Raw genomic sequence first — 21,478 nt, 5'->3', positions numbered from 1 at the left:
TGAGAGTCCCTTGGACAGTAAGGAGATTAAACCAGTCAACCCTGAATATTCATTGGAAGGATTGGTGCTGAAGCTGAAACTACAATACTTTGGCCACCTGATGCAAAGAGCTGACTCAATGGAAAAGACCCTGATGCTGGGAAAGATGGAGACCAAGAGGAGAAGGGGGCAACAGAGGATGAGATGGTTGGAGGGCATCACTGACTCAATGGACAAGAATTTGGGCAAACTCTGGGAGATAGTGAAGGACATGGAAGACTGGTATACAGTCTTCATGGGGTCACAAAAAGTCAGACATGACTTAGCAACTGAACAACAACACCCACTCCAGTATTCTTGCCTGGAGAATTCCATGCACAGAAGTGCCCAGTGGACTAAATAAAGGGGACCCCATTTGTACATGGGGTCACAAAGAGTCAGACACTTAAAGACAGTCTGGACAATGGTTAACAGCCATAACTTCTGGAGCCAGGTTGCCTGGATTCAAATCCTATTACAACTCCATACTAACTGTGTAGCACTGCTGCTGCTGCTAAGTCGCTTCAGTCATGTCCGACTCTGTGCGACCCCATAGACGGCAGCCCACCAGGCTCCCCCGTCCCTGGGATTCTCCAGGCAAGAACACTGGAGTGGGTTGCCATTTCCTTCTCCAATGCGTGAAAGTGAAAAGTGAAAGTGAAGTCGCTCAGTCATGTCCGACTCTTAGCAACCCCATGGACTGCAGCCTACCAGGCTCCTCTGCCCATGGGATTTTCCAGGCAAGAGTACTGGAGTGGGGTGCCGTTGCCTTCTCCGGTGTAGCACTGGCAAACTATAAATATCTGTGCCTTAGTTGCTTTATCCATAAAACCAGAAAATATCACTATCTTCCTATTAAGGATTAATTGAGTTAACATCTAAAGGACTTAGATTGGAGTCTGACACATAAGAAATGTGTCGTTTCTGACAAATCTGTCATTAATAAACATTTTCTATTTCAAACACAGTAATGGGTTACAAAAGTTTGTTTTTAACTTTGTTGTTTAAAACTCAGAATATATAGAATCACTGAATTGTGGAAAATCATAGCTCCAAGAGACCTTACCATATAAACATTAACTTTCCAGACTAGCCCACAAAAATTGATTCAATCCACTATGAAGCTAATCTCTAGTCTTGCCCTAAATTCTAGTAGTCTGAATTATACTTCCCTACATTAGAGATGGCTCCCTCAGATCTGTCCTAGCCAAAGCGTTTCATGCTCCAAAGCATTCATTTCCCTCCAGTTCTTGTCAAACCATACTTACTACCATTCCTTACTACCATAAGTGATCATCATTAAATGCTGAGAGAAAACAGATCTTACTTTACTGATTAATACCATAAAGAAGGCTGAGTGCTGAAGAACTGATGCTTTGGAAATGTGGTGTGGGAGAAGACTCTTGAGAGGCCCTGGGACTGCAAGGAGATCAAACCAGTCAATAAATCCTAAAGGAAATCAGTCCTGAATAGTCACTGGAAGGACTGATGCTGAAGTTGAAACTCCAATACTTTGGCCACCTGATGCAAAGAGCCGACTCATTGGAAAAGACCCTGATGCTGGAAAGATTGAAGGCAGGAGGAAAAGGGAAAGACAGAGGACAAGATGGTTGGATGGCATCACCAACTCAATGGACATGAGTTTGGACGCTGGGTGGGTAACACTCGGTTACTGGAGCCAGCTCAGCTCAGCGGAGCAGATATAAACCGAGAAGGGCAAACTCATCGAGAGGGCCTCTTCGGGACCATGGAGAATGGGTAAGGCGGGGACCAGGCCCAGGGGATCCAGGAGGACCCTGGGGAGAGGAAATGGCTATCTTCGAGCCCTGAAAACACAGCACTCTGGGTCTCCAGATTGCCAAGAGAGGGAACGAAAAAAAAAAAAAAAAAATGGACATGAGTTTGAGTAGGCTCTGGGAGATGGAGAAGGACAGGGAAGCCTGGCATGCTGCAGTCCATGGGGTCACAAAGAGTTAGACACAACTGAGCAACTGAGCAACAAATGACTGATGTTTCTAGCAGAACTATGAGCTATTCTCTAATGTTTACTAACTTAAGTAAACACTTACTTGATAGAATTTCAGGGTATATGAGTGAAAGCATACATTTTGAAGTCACTCATATTAAAAGAGGTACAATATTAAGAAGATATAGAGTTTTAATCTCAAATTCTACTAACAAACTAAAAATTAAAAGTGTATTTTCTGACCGTTTGTGAACCTCCAGGTGATGTGACCAGAAGTCAGGTTAACAACCTTAAAATCTTCAGACTAATTATTCAGAGTCTTCTAAGCAACTGAGGCACCCCACTCCAGTATGCTTGCTTGGAAAATCCCATGGACGGAGGAGCCTGGAAGGCTGCAGTCCATGGGGTCGCTGAGAGTCGGACACAACTTAGCGACTTCACTTTCACTTTTCACTTTCATGCACTGGAGAAGGAAATGGCAACCCACTCCAGTGTTCTTGCCTGGAGAATCCCAGGGATGGGGGAGCCTGGTGGGCTGCTGTCTATGGGGTCGCACGGAGTCAGACACGACTGAAGCGACTTAGCCTCAGCAGCAGCAGCAAGCAACTGAGGTAATACGGTTTTTATTCCTATAGGAATAAATGAATGATAGAGATCACTCCTTGCCACCCTCAGCTCTTTGAGCTGCCAGACAAAAAGTAAACTAAATGAGATGGACAGCAAAGATCCTGAATTAAGACTTTCTTTCCATCATAAAATGATGTCTCTGGGAACTCCCTGGAAGTCCAGTGGTTAGGACTCTGAGCTTTCACTGCTGAGGGCGTGAGTTCAATCCCTGATCAGGGAACTAAAATCCTGTAAGCTATGTGGTGTGACCAAACAAACAAACAAAAAATGATGCCCTGTGCTCACATTTGAAAATTGGACTGTTCAGCTTGTCCTAACAGCATAGAAATTATAGTATAGAATCAAACATATTTTTATGTCCATATCTTATTGATGTTCACTTTTAGAAGGTACTTGGGCTACTTTATCCGAACAGTTCTCTGTATTTGTAAAGAGGTATAACAGTGCTTCATGGGGTCTTAATAAAGAAGCAATAAGATAATACAGGTAAAGGGCTTAACACAAGCTTAGCGTCCGGCAAGTGCTCAATCAATGTTCACCCAATGGGATTCTCTTCTTCTCTAAACATAATGTTCTGCTTTTCCTAAAACTTTCCAGGCAAAAATTTAGTAATCTTAGCTTAAATTCAAGTGGATCAACTGCCCCACTGTCAAGCATAGAGACAGGTGTACTGTTCCTTCTCGCCACACGATGGTGCTAGTGCAGAACAACTAGGAAGCCGTTCGTCAAACCTTCAGAAAAAATCCTGTGCAGCTAACTGGTATCACTCCATACATGTGCACTAAATGGATTTTGGAACACTTGCAGAACACCAATTTTGATGTGCTTTTAATAAATAGGTACACCACAAATTTTTAAATTTAAGAAAATGAGGGGGACATGATCATTTGCAGTCTTTCACCAAGATACCTATATCCAGCTCATGTCATAGTTTAGGATCCAATTTTTAGGTGTTCTCTCTTCTCTTACTTATTTCTACAAAACGAGACTATCCCAGGTCCCAGTTAGACGTTCCCAGGAATGAAAAGCAAGCGTATTTGGTGATTCCGTGCAACGGTTTTAGATATTTGGCTCACATGTGTATCCACAAATGATGGAGGAATTTTTCACTAAACTAAAAAGCGAGTCTCGCTACTTTTTATAGCCTGCTGGCTGCTGAGTGAACAAGCCTGTAGAGGGAAGGGTGAGGCACACGCTGCTGCACCCTGGGAGAGAGCGCCAAACGAAAGCCAGATCATCCTCTGAGCTCTGTGGGGCCCTGGAAATCAGTCTTGTCTGTTTAGTTTCAGCTTCTGTGTGTGGTTTTAAAATGTGCCCAATGATAAGTCATTATTTATTTCTTGAATAAAGAGAAGATATCATCAAGTTTTCAAAGAATCAAAGCACCAGAGATCAAGCTAGTCATACATTTCGTCTAGTTCAGACTAGATGAAATACTGAGTGCCGCCTGCTGAGCGAAACGACTGGGAATCCCAGAAACGGTCTGTACTCATATTATTAATGTTGTAAATAAAAGTTTTTAACACATCCTCCGTTCCAGAAACTCTTGAGCACCTTTCTCATCTTAAGCCAGTAGTCTCCAGTTGTGGCGGGTGGCGGGGGCGGGGGGGGGGGGGGGGGGCGGAGTTGTCTTCTGTATGCTGTCCTTAAGAGTAGATCCTAAAAGTCCTCATCATCACAAGAAGAAAAAAAAAATTGTAACTACAGGGCACTTCCCTGGCAGGACTGTGGTTAAGACTCCATGCTTCCACAGCAGGGTGTCCAGTTTCCACCCCTCGTCTGGAAACTAAGATCTCAAATGCCTTGAGGTTCAGCAAAAAAGAAAAAACAAACAAACTGTAATTACACCGGTGATGGATGTTAACTAAACTTATTGTGGTGATTATTTCACAACATACACATAAATCAAACCATTAAGTCATATACCTAAAACTAATACAATGTTATATGACAGTTTTATCTCATTCTGTGAAAATTTACTGCTTATTTCTTTGCACAGCACATGTGATATACATATATTCAATTATCATACTTTCACCATAGTCATTATGTCCTCTATTTCCCTTAACCCTGAATCAAGAAAAAAAGGCTTATACTGACCAACACCTATCTTCTGTGAGTAAAGAAGAGGACAGAAGGACACTTAGATGCAACCATTTCCACCTACAGTGAAGTCTTTGCCTATAAGCTTATGGCTCGTGCTCGCTTGGTAACAATCCATGTCCTTGCCCCATCTATACCACAGCTGATATCATGAACTGTGTAAGAGAAAAAATCCTCCTGGACTTAGCGTGGATTTTCCAGTGATCAGTCGGTGAGCACATGTCCCTCCCCAAATGTGGCACAAGTAGACACCTGCTTCATATTCTGTTGCACCATCATTTTGTCCAGTTCTGTGGGCAAGGAAAATATCTGCCAGCATGCACAGCTCATGGTAACCTGACACCTACACGGGTGCTTCTCAAAGTGCCATCCTCAGTCACTAGTAGCAGCAACATCTAGGAATCAGCTAGAAATGTAAAATGTGGGGCTTCATCCCAGTCCCACTAACTAAGAAACTCAGTGGGACCCAGAGTTCAGGTGATGCTGCGGCACACGTAAGTCTGAGATCTAATAGTACCATCTAAAAGAGGAATGTTGCCAATACGCTTTCTGCTTTTTCTTCTAACATATTTGTCACTGACTTCACAGATATTTTTTAAAGTGTTTCAGCAACAAAGTGAATATCATGGTTTTGACTGGGAGAAGTACAAATCTGAATAACCCTCTGTTTTGCTCCCTTCTCTGATTTCATTGTCAATATTATTCAATATTGGAAAGCATTATTTTGTAGTTGTTCTAAAAAAGCTGGTTTATGGGCCACATTGCTTCGTTGTATTAGGAAGTGACCTAAGAGCTTCATGTTACAATTTAAACAAATGCTATAGCAAAAAAAGCGGGGGAGGGAATTAGGGGTAAAGGGATTCTTAGTTTACTAAAAATAAATTTTCAAATATTCATCATCATGCATCCAATTCACCCTTTCTATTTTGGGCTGCTGCATGAAGTTCTTATTCTCAAATTTACTTGTCCCAGCAGACACACATTTATATTTCTTATTTGCACTGCAGCATGTTTTTATTAGGTTTGCAAAGTTTTTCTAAGACATAGTCTTTCATTCTTAAATACACGTATATTTCAGAGAGCCACTTGTGAACCAACGACCCATTCTTATGAACTGAGGATAGACAGTAATGCAACGGTAACAAAACCCACAAATTTATCAGATAACATACAAATGATATGAAGATATCCCATAAACTACTGTCTTCTGATTGTTAGCACATAGATGGATTAACCAATATAGTCTTTTAGTGCATGTACAACTAATGAAAATATTACAATTATTAAAAATGAAAAAAAGATTTCTGTGAAAATAATCATTAAACTTAAATGTCAAATCTGTCCAATCCATGTGAACCAAATTTATCTTTTACACCTTCCTCCAAAACTCCCAACAGCCTACAGAACTCTATTTTATGCTTCTTAAATCCTAAGGGAAGTCTGCTTCCATCCCTTCCCATCTTCAATCAGATCAGATCAGATCACATCACATCAGTTGCTCAGTCGTGTCCGACTCTTTGTGACCCCATGAATCACAGCACACCAGGCCTCCCTGTCCATCACCAACTCCCGGAGTTCACCGAGACTCACGTCCATCGAGTCAGTGATGCCATCCAGCCATCTCATCCTCTGTCGTCCCCTTCTCCTCCTGCCCCCAATCCCTCCCAGCATCAGAGTCTTTTCCAATGAGTCAACTATTTGCATGAGGTGGCCAAAGTCCTGGAGTTTCAGCTTCAGCATCATTCCTTCCAAAGAAATCCCAGGGCTGATCTCCTTCAAAATGGACTGGTTACCTCCACCATTTTATCTGCTCATCTCTCCTCTGCTCATTTTAACCCAGTTCAGAAACTTTACACTGAGCCTCTCTTACAAAATACTGCTCAGATCTTCTGAGCTGAGCACCGAGGAAAGGTGGCCCCTTTCGTACCCGGAGTCTCCATATAGTCAGAAGGTAACGGCAGGCTCTCCAATACTGGGCGGGATGTGGAATCCTGAGAATGGTCACAGAGGAAACAAGCAAAGGGCAGGTAAAGCCCAGAGAGGGAATGAGTCAATCCAGACCCCCCACCACACTTGACAATACAATTGCTGAGTCTAGCTAACTTTCCTAGCTGCCCTATTTTATTATTTTTTTTTCTTGTCTTTGCAAATACACTTCTCAAAAGCCTGGTCTAGCTAGGTCCACAGCTTCCATTGCTTCATCACTTACTTCCTCCTCACCCATTGCAACACAGCCCCCCGCTTCAACACTTCAGAATCCACCATGGTATCTGATCCCTCTTCCTTCCACTACTTTACAAAAATGACTATCAAGATAGAAGCGGGCATATCAGGTGATCAGAATTGCCCACAGAGCTTGGTCAGCCCCCACTTCAGAATCACCTCAGTCAGAGGTTCTCAAGTTCTGCTCCAAAAATCATATGGAGGGATTTCCCTGGTGGTCCAATGGTTAAGAATTCACCTGCCGATGCAAGGGATGTGGGTTCAATCCCTGGTCTAAGAATACAGCACATGCCATGGGGCAACTAAGCCCAAGGGCCACAACTACTGGGCCCATGTGCCACAGCTACTGAAGCCCATGAACCTAGAGCCCAGGCTCCCCGACAAGAGAGGCCACTGTAATGAGAAGCCTGTGCACCACAGCTAAAGAGTAGCTCCTACTTGCTGCAACTAGAGAAAGCCCACATGCTGCAATGAAGGCACAGTGCAGCCAAAAATTAAATTAATTAAAAATAAATAAATAAATAAAAGTCAGTGGGACCATTGCTTTAAAAAAAAAAAAAACCACATGGAGAGTTTTTAAAAGACACCAATGCCCAGCCCCACTCTCTATCTGTGGTAGCTTTATGATCTGTCAACTTGTCTAGATTGAATAACACTTCCCAGAACTCCCTTTGCAGTTAAGGTGGACCACAGAGAGACGCAGGGCAGAAGTGAAGCAGCAGCCATTCTGTGGCACTCACATTTTGTCGCTTATTTGCTGGCTCATCTCATTGGCACAAACCAGCAACCAGACCTGTCTCCTTTTCCACCTTCCCCTAGATCCTCCTTTAGCTCCTCCAGCTTCTGGGCCAGGTGTGTTTGTGTTTAGCTCTGTGCAAAGAGCACTGGCTTCTGTTGGGCACCCATACCATCCAGGTCAGAAGCAACAGGGACTGACACAGCTTCAGTCCGTGGTCATGGTCCCAGCTGGTTCTGGCTCTCCCCACTTCAAATCCACCTTCCCTTCTGACTGCCCATCCTAAGGGCCTCAGCATCAGACACTCAGCAACCCTTCACAGGGACTGCCCAGGAGCTCTCCACTCCATCCTCCCCATCGCCCCAGACCGACCTGGGGAAGTACTCATAACAGCACTCCACGTTCAAAGGCCTTCAGCAACTTCCTGAGCCCCTGCAGATCAAGTCTACTCTTCTTCCCTAGTATTCAAATCTCTCCAGACTCTTGGTTCCTTCCCACCCAGTCAACCTATCCTTCCACTCCCTCTCCAGTGTGAACCCCATCCTTGAGTGCTTTCTGAACCCTATCAGCCCAAAAAAGAAAAACGCAGGGTTCACACGATAAAAAGGCCAAGTCCCTCCTCTAGCTTCCTTGGATTTGTCCAACAACAGAGGCCACTAGGCGGTAACACCCTCTACACACAGTGCACCACCCACACCACCCTTCTCTCTTCCTTTCTCTTTCTCCCTCCCTCCCCTTCCTTCTCTACCCTACTTGCTGTCTCCCACTGATAATAAGAGTATTACATGCGCATTTGCATTCTCATTATACTGGAGGAAGAAAGTACAGCACAAATTGCTTTGTATACTTTATTGAGCAGTGGCTGACCCCTTCTATCATGTCCATGAATGCTGCTGCTACTGTGATCCTACCCCCTGAGCTCAAGGAGGAAGACAGTATTTAGCTGACTCTCCACCACAAAAATGGGGCTTCCCCAGTGGCTCAGTGGTAAAGAATCCCTGCAGTACAGGAGACACGGGTTCAATCCCTGGGTCAGGAAGATTCCCTGGAGGAGGGCATGGCCACTCAATCCAGTATCTTTGCTCCAGAGAATCCCATAGACAGAGGAGCCTGGAGGGCTACAATCCATGGGGCCTGCAAGTCAGACATGACTGAAGTGACTAAGCACACACAACAAAAAAACAGCTTAAACCAAAGGAGATCTTCACACTCCTCCACCAGCATAGGTATTTCAAGGCCAAGAAGGCCTTCTTGTATCCTGGAACTTGCCAAAGCAGAATATGGACTGGCTTTGAATTTTCCTCACTGAATAAATATACAGAATTTCCTTAACCTGGGCATCTTGTACCTGCATCTTGGAAAGGAGGCCTTGGAAAGTTAGGGTGTTTGTCCTTGAAGCTGTCTTTCTTCAAACACCAAGAGACTGAGAAAATGGTACTGAAGCACTGAATGAAGGCCCTCACCAATGGCTTTTTCTACGGTTCCCAAATCATGTTATATTAATATGCAAAGGAGGTGTTTGACACCTCCTCCCAAGGCCTACATCCCTCTCAGTTTTTTGCTTTTGCCCTTTTTGTTACCCATTCACGTGCCAATGCTTGCATCAGAAATTTGTGCTGTAGATCCTCCCCAAAAATACTCACCCGTATTTCTCTGCAAGTCCTCTGGCTTCTTCCTCTTTTACTACTCTTTGGTCTTCCAGATCACTCTTATTCCCACATAACACTATATCTGGGTTTTCACAATATGCATGCATTTGTAGCTGACCTATTAGTAGAAGAAGATAAGAAAATTTATTATAGTTAAGTAATATAAGTCTATGATCAGTGCAGAATATATGCAAAACTGCTTTAAAACTGTAAATGGATATACAGATATAAGGAAGTGCATAATTCTCTGTAATGCTTTCAAAACACCAATACCCCAAGCTATAAAACTAAATGGATGGGGCAGAGATGTAAAACTAATCCTGCCCTTATGCACATACTCCAGCTTATTTATATTGGAGAGGAATGGGAGAAATTGTTATCCCTCCAAAACTTACGTACACACACACACACACACACACACACATACCAGATAGCTATTTTCTTTATGAAGATCATTTGAAAAGAAAAAAGCACACTTGGAGGATTTCCTAGTGCTCATGACTAACCTTAAAGCTCTGTTTTTCATATATTTTCTCTCTACAGCAGTGGCATTTTAAAAATGAATTGTCTTTCTATAAACCTATTTCTATCTGAAATATTTTTCACATTTTTCTATTATCCTAAGGCAGAATCAATTTATCTGAAACAAACAAAATATAGGATCAAATGAAGACAGAAAACCCAGAATATATAGTCAATGATTCTGTCACCAGACCCAAGAAGCACAAGACTACAATTCTCACTCTGTAGCTTCTATTTCTTTTCACATGAAAATCTGTTAGTAGGCATATTAACAGTAATAAAAGCAAGGGAACTTCAACTAAGCTAAAGAGTTTAATCTCCCAAATAAGGAAAATAAGTCTTATTTCATACTCATCATGCCTCACGGTGAAATTAAAGTAACCCAAACTTGCACAATAAGACATCCTCAAAAATGTATGGCCTAATTTATTTTTTATCATGGTTAACCATTAGTTCCTCATTATCAAGTCATGTTCATTATATCTTATCATGAGAAAGTCAAGTCAGTTAGTATTTACTGAGCAATAACAGAGGCCTGATACTTGGTGCAGAATTTCAGGGCACTGCCCTTTGCCCTCACGGGACGGAAGCGGGGAACAGGACCTATACAGGCAAGACCAAACTGTACCGTTTCCAACAGCCACATCCTTTTGGTCTCCAGGCTGTTATGCATTCTGTCCCTAGACCCTGAATAACCAAACACAGCCTTCCTTCAGGGACATCCCCTACTTCCTTTACAACTTGCCTCTCAGTCACTTCTACTGTGGAACCTTTCTGGCCTCCAGGGAAGTTCAGTGCTCTGTTAACACCTTACCCGTTCAGTGTCAAGGTTATGAAAATGAACTCAGGACTGAAGGTGTTTAAAGCTGAATCCTGGCTATGCCATTGACTAGCTGTGTGGCCTTGAGGAAGTTACATGGCCACTCTGTGCCTCAGTTTCCCCATCTTTAAATGAAGACAATGACAGTATTTACTTTATAGGGGTAAGGTAAGGTTAAATGAGTTAATTCAGTTAGTCTTCAGGTAAGGTCCATGGACCAGCAGCCTAACAACCATCACCTGGGAACTTGCTAGAAATGCAAATTCTCAGGTACCACCCCATATCTACTGAAGCAGGAAGGCTGGGTTTGAGGTCTGGAATCTGTTTTAACAAGTTCTCTGGGGGGATGTAGATGCATGCTCACACTTGAAAATCATTCTTTTAATGCAATAAAGCATTTAGAGATGTTGTTTATTACCTGTAATGATGTTTAATAGTATTTATTTTGCGGAGTCTGGGAAGTATGATAATTGATCATTTTTCTTTTTTCATAACTTTTCTACAAAGGTTGTGAATTATTTATATAAAAAATAAATTTATGAATTCTTTTAAAATATCTCACACAAAAAAAGCACATACATAAATAACTACAACTTGATATGGTATGTGGTAAGGATCATGTGTAAGTAGTACAAAACACAATAGGAGGCTTAACTCTAATTGAGAGGAATAAAACTGACATACACACCCCACTGGCCCAGATGGTAAAGAATCTGCCTGCAATGTGGGAGACCTGGGTTCAATCTCTGGGTTGGGAAGATCCCCTGGAAGAGGGTATGGCAATCCACTCCAGTATTCTTGCCTGGAGAATCCCCATGGACAGAGGAGCCTGGTGGGCTGCAGTCCATGGGGTTGCAAAGAGTCGGACATGACTGAGCGACTAAGCACAGCACAGGATATATAAAATAGATAATAAGAGTCTGCTGTATAGCACAGGGAACTCGACTCAATATTCTGTAATGGCCTTTATGGAGAAAGATCTTTAAAAAATAAAGAATGGATACATGTACAACTGATTCATTTTGCTGTACACTTGAAACTAATACAACATTGTAAATCAACTATATTTTAATATAATTTTTTTAAAGAGGAGAGAAAAAATTTAATTCAACAAAGTTATCACAGAAAATTTCATGGGGGCCATATTTTGTCAGATTTTAAAGAGTAAATTGAACTCTAAATTTTTAAGACAATGGGAGTGAGTATGGAGAGGGCTTTTCAGACAGAGGGAATAATAGGAATTAAAATATAAAGGCAAAAATATGTTAAAAATATACTTGTTGGGCTCTTGTCCCACTTATGTGAGGCTACAGAAGAACAGTTTAGAAATATAGGCTACTTTGGAGTTTCCCTACAAAACATGCTGCCTGTGGGCACAACTGGTTCATACTTAAGCTCCAGAAGGACAGGTGAGTAAGACAACACTATCTGATTCCTCTTTGATTTCAAATTCAGGCCCAGAGGACACAGATCTCTGTTCAGTCTCCTAAGCTCAGCAGGGATCAACTTGGGACTCTTACCCGTTTCCCATGAGGACAGGAGAGATCTGGGTTCAAGAGAGAAAGGACTGCAATGCATCTCTGGAGAAGCAGAGAGTGCAGACCTGGTCTCTGCCTTCAGCACCCAGGACTCAGTTACTGGTTCAATGCAATACTGCCTCTGTTCTGCTATCCACCATTGGTATATGTGTATATGTGTACACATATATATATGCTTGTGTGTATATATATATATAATTTATATATATTAAATACATTAAACATACAAAATACATTAACTATTACAATATACATTAAATATATATTTAATTTGACCCCCCCAAAGAAGAATGATCCCCTTAATATTCAAACTACTAACAGACAGAGGAAAAATAAAAAATATATATAATTAAATTTTTATTCCTAATTAAGATTTATTATTAATACATCTGACACTGAATCTTTCTGACAGTGAATACTTTACACTGAAGACATGAAATCTCCAATATGTATGTTTTCTTTGCCTAACTGAGCAAGAAGAATTCTTTTACACTATAAGGAAAACACAAAATAATACACAGAATTTCACATGATTTTATCCTTCATGTAACTAGCCATGAAGCCCAAATGGATGAGATTTACCTTGTCCAGAGTTTCGGTTTCTCCCAGTGAAAAATAGGTGGGTTGATGCTCTTCCTGTGCTAAGATTCTATGAGCCCATCTCTTACAACAATCCTTGGAAAGTGCTTAAGAAAGCCCCAGAACTGAACGAGGATAAGCAATTAGAAATAGTCACTGCCATTCAGCCAAAAGGGTGTGTGACTCAGACAGGCACTTAACAAAGTGAAGCCCAGTAAGCATGACTAACCCGGGGAACCTATATTTAAAGTACTAAATAGCTCTTCAACTCTTAGTGATTAGCTTAGTTGAGAAAGAGCATAAAAAGCCACTGAATCCCCCCATCCCCAAAAAGGCCACTAAACCAAAAGCCAAAAGCTCCATGTCCTTGGGCAAGCCTATTACTCCATAAGGCTAAGCATCTTTATCCTAAAATGAGGATACACCACCTCCCTAGATCTCCTCATGGGGGGAACATGGGGACTGGACACAAACTATGTAAAAATGCTTTGAAAACCACAAGGCATTCATCAATTACTTATTTCAAAACTCATTTTTAGAAACAAGGTTTTCTGCTATAAAAATTACAGCCCATTACCCTTTCATAACACTGAAACTATAAGAAATTGTTATGTAGTAGGGGTTTCGGAGAAGGCAATGGCACCCCACTCCAGTACTTTTGCCTAGAAAATCCCATGGACAGAGGAGCCTGGTGGGCTGCAGTCCATGGGGTCGCTAGAGTCGGACACGACTGAGCGACTTCACTTTCACTTATCATTTTCATGCATTGGAGAAGGAAATGGCAACTCACTCCAGTGTTCTTGCCTGGAGAATCCCAGGGACGGAGGAGCCTGGTAGGCTGCCATCTGTGGGGTCACAAGGAGTCGGACACAACTGAAGCGACTTAGCAGCAGGGGTTTATAAATAAGTTCATTCTAAAGATTTGGCTGTTAGGAATTTAATATCTCAGGCCTCCCCAGTAGGTTCTCTATGATTCCACCAATACAACCAACAGAGGAAAATGTACGTTTGGTCAAGTAGTAGGATTCTAAATGACTACTAACCAATATTGTAAGCTATCAGGCTGTCTCCAAAAAGCCAAATGCAGGTTCATGTATACTGTGCTGGGGACCACTCTGGCCAAGGCAGTTCTAGAGGTTTCTATGACAAGATCCTTCTGGCAAGTGCTCTGGCCCTTTAAATACAGAAGAGACCTTGAGACAGGGTTAGGATCCATTAATTTTTCAAAAGGGTTAAGTACTACATGTTTTGAACCCTGGGATGGTATCAGACTCGATAGCACTTCTCTAGGCTTCTGTCTCCTTATCTATAAAATGGGGATAAGAGTCCTCTTTGTGGGAAAGACTGGTGAAGAGATTACACAGAAAACACTCCATGGATCTACAGTGCAAGATGCACTCAACAAATGCAGGTTAGCATGACTAGGGAAAGCAGAAGACTTCAGTTATCTTTGTTCCTGAACTAAGAGTCGTGCTCCTTTAAATAGCATTTTAAATAGCATTAGGAGCTCTTACAAAATAACTTACAAAAGAAGTAGAATATAAGAAAGATTCTGTTTCAGGGAGTGGGAAGAAACAGGCAGGGAGACAATACTACTTACTTATCCAGTTTCTGACATTGAGAAAACTCTGCTCATTTGTCAGATCAAAAAGCAGAAGAAACCCCATAGCATCTCTGAAGAAGGCAGTTGTCAAGCTACGAAACCTGGGAACATAAAAGCAGACTGGTCACCTAAACCACACCCCTACTCTTTGAAACACAAAGCCACCAGCAGTCCCCTCAAGCCTTTTACAACAGTTCATCAATAACAAGTCAGATGTTAAACAACATGCCATCGTTTCTACTAACTTCGCATTATACATGCACACTATGCATAGATCTTACTTGCACAAGGTTTACTGAATTAGGCTATTATATAATAGTTTCAACAGTGTAAAATTAGGTACATAATCAATGACACTGAGTATCTTAAAAATATAGTAAATAGGTATTTAGAACAAGAAAAAATATTTGAAAACATATACAGACTTCGAAAATGCCAAGTTATTGCAATTTTCTTTTAAAATAAAAACTAACTTTTTTTAATTTAATAAATTAGATGATGATATTCCAAATGTGTATAATAAGTTATTTATCTAACTGGTAGAAGTTTATGTGTTAATAAGCCATGTGATTTGAAAAACCAGCCTTCTGGACAGGGATACCAAGAACTAGCTCATGATCTCTTTGTCTCAGCCAAGAATTTATTGTACAATTAAAAGTTAAATAGGCCAAAAGCAATGGTGCTTGCTGTGTATGTGTCGTCCCCATCCTGTGAAAGCCTGACTTGGTTATCACAATGTGTTCCATTCATGACCTTTTAATTTCAGTCTCTACAGAAATCCCTTATCCTTGAGAACCATTCTTTGCTTTAGGGTGATGGTAATCAGACTCAATTTCCCCTTTCTTTGTACCCTCTCCACCAAGGATTTGGGCTTCCCAAGTGGCCCAGTGGTAAAGAATCTGCCTGCCAATGCAGAAGATGCAAAAAATGCAGCTTTGATCCCAGGGTGGGAAAGATCCCCTGACACAGGAAACGGTAACCTGCTCCAATATTCTTGCCTAGAAAATTCCTTGGACAGAGGAGCCTGGTGGGCCACAGCCCATGGGGTCACAAAGAGTTGGACACAACTGAGCACACACATGTATGCACCAAGGATTTATCCTGCCATCTCTGTGCCTCTCTCTCTCGCAGTAGGTTTTCTCTCATTTTGCCTTCATGCAAAGCCTGCAGCTGACAGGCATGGGCTCCAGAGAAGAAAATACTGGTTAAGAATTTGTCCTTTAATTAGCTATTTTAAGTGTTCTCAAACATTTCTAATCCATGTTTTTACAAAAAGAGTACTCATCTTTCAGAGATATGTACCAAAATAGTTACAAAAGAAACAGTTCGATATTTGGAATTTGCTTCAAAATAATTGTGGGGCAGGGGTAGTGAGAAGAGGTGAAGGATATACACAAAGTAAGATGGGCCACAACCTGATGTTTGTTGAAACTGGTAAGTCAGTACCTAATTTCACTGTACTCGCCTCTCTACTTCTGTATATACTTGGAGTTTTCCATAAGAAAAAGTTAAACAAACAAATAAAATCCTTTAAGGAAATTGTGAGAGATAACACAGCTGTAGCTAACTGAAACCAACTTTATTTTTTATTTATTTATTTTTTTTTATATTTTCTTTTACCAACTTTAAACAGACCTGTGGTAGCCAAGGGAGGGGTATGTGGGGGAGGGACAGATTGGGAGTTTGGGACTAGCAGATCCAACCTATTATACCGATAATGGATAATCAACAAGGTTCTGTTGTATAGTGCAGGGAACTATACTCAATACCCTGTGATAAACCATAATGGAAAATAATATAAAAAAGAATGTATATAATTGTATAACTGTATCACTTTACTGTACAGCAGAAATTAACACAACACTGTAAATCAACTATATTTCAATCAAAAAAAGTAACTTTATATGAAGATTTCATGTGACATTTTTGTCAAGCAACCTCTGATCATATAAATTAATTCCAACAAGATTTTTATGCTAGGTTCCAATAATCAGGTAAGGAAATGCATGCAACTCTAGCTTTCTTTGTGGTTGAGTAAACAAAAGTAAATGGAGACAAGTATACAGGTTTTTAAAAAGGGGGAGAAAAAGAAAGAAGTCCATAAGTAAAAGCATCCATTTTTAAAAGGATTCATTTTCCCTTTGACCTTGTATGAAATAAAGCCACTATTATCATTTCAGACTGATAAATTTCCTGCTAATTTGGCAGCATGGCTTATCCAGGTGCATATCAACGAATCAGTTGGCCTTTTCCTGCTCAGGTCACTGTGTGAAGAGCGCAATTGTTGTTCCCCTTTGTTCCAGCAAAGAGCACATGACTGAAGATCTCATACCTCTCTTGTCCAGCTGTGTCCCATAACTGCAGGTGGATTCTCTGACCTCTGCCAACAGCTCCATCTGGCCCATTGGCTCTGTACACCTAAAATGGCAAAATGAAAAAGAAAAGAGAACTTCTGAGACTGGTGAACTCTTCTCAATTAGCTATTCAGTATAACTCCCCTAAGTATCTAAACTTCTAAAGAAAATTCCATCTGGAATACAATCTTATTTATATTTTATTTCAAATAATTGTCTCTGGATAACACAATAATTTGTATTAAATGATGTAAGCACATTTTTGTTGTTCAGTCACTCAGCCGTGTCTGACTCTTTGTGACCCCATGAACTACAGCATGCCAGGGTTCCCTGTCCTTCACTATCTCCTGGTGCTTGCTCAAACTCATGTCTGTTGAATCGATGATACCATCCAATCTGTTGCCCCTTTCTCCCCTGCTCTCAATCTTTCACAGAGTTAGGGTCTTTTTCATTGAATTGGCTCTTCATTATAATGTGTAAGCACATAATATATGTTTATAAATATATTAAAAAATGTACAAGTAATATATTATTTGGTGGGGCGGGGGGAAAGACAGAAAGAGGCATAAAAAATACTTGTGGAAATAACAGCCAAAAACTTCCAAAATCTGATGAAAAATATTTATGTGCATTTAAGAAACTAGTGAACTTCAAGAAGCATAAACTTTCTGATACTGACTAGACATATCACCAAACTGTCAAAAATCAAAAGACAGAATTTTTAAAGCAGCAAGAGAAAAGTGATTCAATACATATAAGGGATCTCAATAAAACTAAGAACTGATTTATCATTAAGAAACAAACAAATAAAAATGGAGGCCAAAAGGCAGTAGGACAATAAAAAGTACTGAAAGGAAAAAGACTACAAACCGAGAATCCTATTTCCAGCAAAGCTATCCCTCAAATTAAAAGGGAACTTAAAACATCCTCTGATAAACAAAAACATAAAATTCATTGCCAGAAGAACTGCCCTGCAAGAAGTAACAAAGACTGAGCTTCAGGCTGAGATGAAAAGACACTAGGCAGTAATTCAAATTCACACTAAGAAATAAAGAGCACCAGTAAAGGTAACTACATGAGTCAATACAAAAGACAATATAAATGGTTTTTCATAACTCTTTCCTGCATCTGATAAAACACAATTTCATAAAGCAATAATTATAAACTCGTGTAGATAGGTACACAGTACATAAAGATGCAATATGTATGCAATTTGTATGACAATAACAGTGAAAAGGAATTGGCAGGATATGGAGCCATATAAGAGCAGAGTATGGCATTGAAATTAAGTGGGTATTAATCCAAACTAGACTGTTAAAAATTAAGATGACAATTTTAATCCTCAGGGGAACTATTAAGAAAACAATTCAAAAAATAAAAAGTGAGAAGGGAATTTAAATGGTATACTAGAAAATGTCTATATAACACAAAATAAAGAGGATGCCAAGAAGTAACAGAACAAAAAAAAAAAGACATATAGAAAATAAGTAGCAAAATGGCAGACATAAACCCTCCTTTTTTAGTAATTATATTGAATGTAAATGGATTGAAGATTCCAACTGAAAGGCAAGGGTTAGCAGAATAGATGTAAAGATGTGATCCAACTATATGCTATCTACAAAAGACATACTTTAGATTCAAAAACACAAAAAGATTGTTAGGAAAAGAATGAAAAAAATACAATGTCATGCAAACAATAACCAAAAGAGAGCTACAGTTATACTAATATGAGACAAAATAGACTTGAAGACAAAAAAAGACAAAAAAGGATATTTTATAATGATAAAAGGGTCATGTAGTTACCATTAAGAATACATACAGATAAAAAGAGAGAAATAAACAATTTGACAATATTTAGAAACTTCAACACTCTTTTGATAATGGATAAAACAAGCAAGCAGATGAACAAGGAAACAGAAGAGCTGCAGAGCACTCTAAGTCAACTAGTCATAATATAGACATCTATAGAGGACCTCACCCAGCAACTGCAGAACACACATTCTTCTCAAGCACATATGAAACATTCTCAAGGACAGACCTTACGTTAGGTCATCGAACAAGTCTTGACAAGTTTAAGAGACTAAAGTTATACAAAATATATTTTCTAACCATAATGTGGTTTTAAAAAAAGATTAGAAATCACTTACAGAAAGGAATTTGGGGAATTCATAAGTATGTGGAAATTCAACAATACAGTCTTAAACAGCCAATGCGTCATAGAAGAAACCTAATGGGAACTAGAAAGCATTTTTAGATGAGTGAAAAGCACAACATACAAAAAGTAGCTTCACTGCCAAAGCAGTGCTCAGAGGTAAATGTATAGCGGTAAACACCTACATTAAAAAACAAGAAAGATCTCAAATCAATAACTTAAACTTCAACCTTAAAGAACTAGAAAAATAAAAGTAAACTAAATCCAAAGCAAACAGAAGGAAAGAATAATCAAGATTAGAGTGGAAATAAATTATCTTTTCTTTGAAAAGCTTAAGAAAATTGATAAACCTTTAGTTAGACTAAGAATAAAAATAGGAGATTCAAATTCTTAAAATCAGAAATGAAAGGACAACACTACCAACTTTAAATATATAAAAAGATTATAAAGGAATAGTATGAACAACCGTATGCCAAAAAATTGGATAGCTTAGAAGAAATGGAGAAATTTCTAGACACAAACAATTGAAACTAACTCAAGAAAAAATAGAAAATCTAAAGAGACATATAGCCAGTAAGAAGACTGAATTCATAATAAAAGTAACGTCTCACAGAGAAAAGACCAGGCCCAAATGTCTTCACTAGTGAATCTTATCAAATGTTTAGAATTAACATCAATCCTTCCCAAACTCTCAAAATACAGAAAAGATTTCCCCACTTCATTCTATGAGGGCTTTATTATCCTGACACCAAAAACAAAGCTATGAGGGGAAAAAAAAAACTATAGACCAATACCCTTTTTGAATACAGACACCAAAATACTAGCAAACAGAATCCAACAACATATAAAAAGGATTATATACCATGACTGAGTGGAATTTATCATAAGAACAAGGTTGGGTTAACATACAAAAACCAATCAATATCGATTTATAATGGAACAGAACAGTTCTAGAATAAAGGACTAAAATCACACAATCATCTCAACAGATACAGAAAAAGCACTTGAAAAAATCCAACACCTTTCATAATAAAAATGCTCAACAATTAGGAATAGAAGATAACATCCTGGACCTGAAGAACACCATCTATGAAAAATGCACAGCTTCTATTATATTTTGTGGTGACCGAATGTTTTCTCCTTAAATCAAAGACAAGACAAAGATGTTCTCCTTCAACATTTCTACTCAACATTTTACTGGAGGCATTCATCAGGGCAATTAGACCAAAAAGAAAAAAGAAAGTATATCCAACTTGGAAAGAAAGAAGTATAACAGAAGATAGGAGGATCTTGTATATTGGAAATCCTAAGGAATAAACACATAGATACACAGATACAGACACTCCCTACACTGGCACACATGCAGGTTATATTAGAAACAATAAACAAGTTCAGTAGTGTTCCAGTATACAAGCTCAACTTACAAAATAAGTTGTATTTCTATACACTGGCAAAGAATAATTCAAAAATAAAATTAAGGAAACAATTTACAATAGCATAAAAAATTAAGATACTTAGGAATAAATTTAATTTAAAAAGTATAAAATATATTCTGAAAGCTACAAAATATTGTTGAAAGAAATTAAAGAAGATCTAAATGGCAAAAAAATCCATGTTCACAAATCAGAAGACTTAATATTATTAAGATACGAATGCTTCCTAGGTGGCAGAGTGGTAAAGAATTTGCCTGCCAATGCAGGAGATGCAGGTTCAATCCCTGGGTCGGGAAGATCCCTTGGAGTAGGAAATGGCAACCCACTCCAGTATTCTTGCCTGGAAAATTCCATGGACAGAGGAACCTGGTGGACTATACAGGCCATGGGGCCACAAAGAGTCTGACACAGCTGAGCACACATGCACTCCCCAAATTGTTCTACAGATTCAGTGCAATCCATGTCAGAATTTCAGCTGGTTTCTTTGTAGAAATTAATAAGATGACCCTAAAATTCGTTTGAAATTGCAAGCATCCCAAAATAATCATGAAAAAGACAAAGGTATAAAATAAGCTACAAGGATATATTGTACAACACAGAGAATATAGCCAATATTTTATAATAACTATAAATGGAATATAACCTTTAAAAATTGTAAATCACTATATGGTACACCTGAAACTTATACAATACTGTATATCAACTATACCTTAATTTAAAAATAATTTTAAAACAAAACAAAACAAAACAGTGGTCATAGAAGAAAAGAATTCTGGTAGTGGAATAAAAGACTTGGGGTGGATCAGAAAGAATGAATTCTTCTGTCCTCGAAGCCAGAAACTGCATATTTCCCAAGTAGAATGTGCTCCACCAAAGCCTCTTTGTCCTTAGTCTTCCTGACTACTTGTGACCTGCTTTATGGGAATGGTTGCTTTTTTAGTAAGAAATGTAGTTCCTGGACACACCAACCTCCTGACTTCTTGTCTACCCCCAGAATAACTTGTCTTGCAGTCCTTTAAAAAAAATAAATACAATTGTTAAAAAAGAACCTCTTCTCTTATTCTGCAGAACCCTACTGTTCTTTTGGTACCTCCCAGATCCATATGCACACTCATTCCCACCCGTACTTAAACCTCACATTCCTGGTGGGGTCAG

The 21,478-nt window shown here is 39.5% G+C and overlaps 1 protein-coding gene across 7 annotated transcripts in view; it reads right to left on the bottom strand.

Annotated features, from left to right (window-relative positions):
* RAB27A (RAB27A, member RAS oncogene family) overlaps window positions 1-21,478 on the bottom strand; it is a 95,138-nt gene that overhangs the window by 5,070 nt on the left and 68,590 nt on the right. For all 7 annotated transcript variants that reach the window (XM_061431227.1, XM_061431228.1, XM_061431232.1 and 4 more), the window contains 3 exons: window positions 16,717-16,802; window positions 14,382-14,485; window positions 9,317-9,440 (listed from right to left, as the gene is read on the bottom strand). In XM_061431227.1, the coding sequence (XP_061287211.1) occupies window positions 9,317-9,440; window positions 14,382-14,485; window positions 16,717-16,802 (314 nt within the window). The remainder of the gene's footprint in view (window positions 1-9,316; window positions 9,441-14,381; window positions 14,486-16,716; window positions 16,803-21,478) is intronic.

The sequence above is a fragment of the Bos javanicus genome, chromosome 10 (genome assembly GCF_032452875.1).
Source record: "Bos javanicus breed banteng chromosome 10, ARS-OSU_banteng_1.0, whole genome shotgun sequence".
Lineage (NCBI taxonomy): Eukaryota > Metazoa > Chordata > Mammalia > Artiodactyla > Bovidae > Bos > Bos javanicus.
Note: the sequence above shows the minus strand (reverse complement) of the source record. Positions and strands in the feature narration are given on the sequence as shown.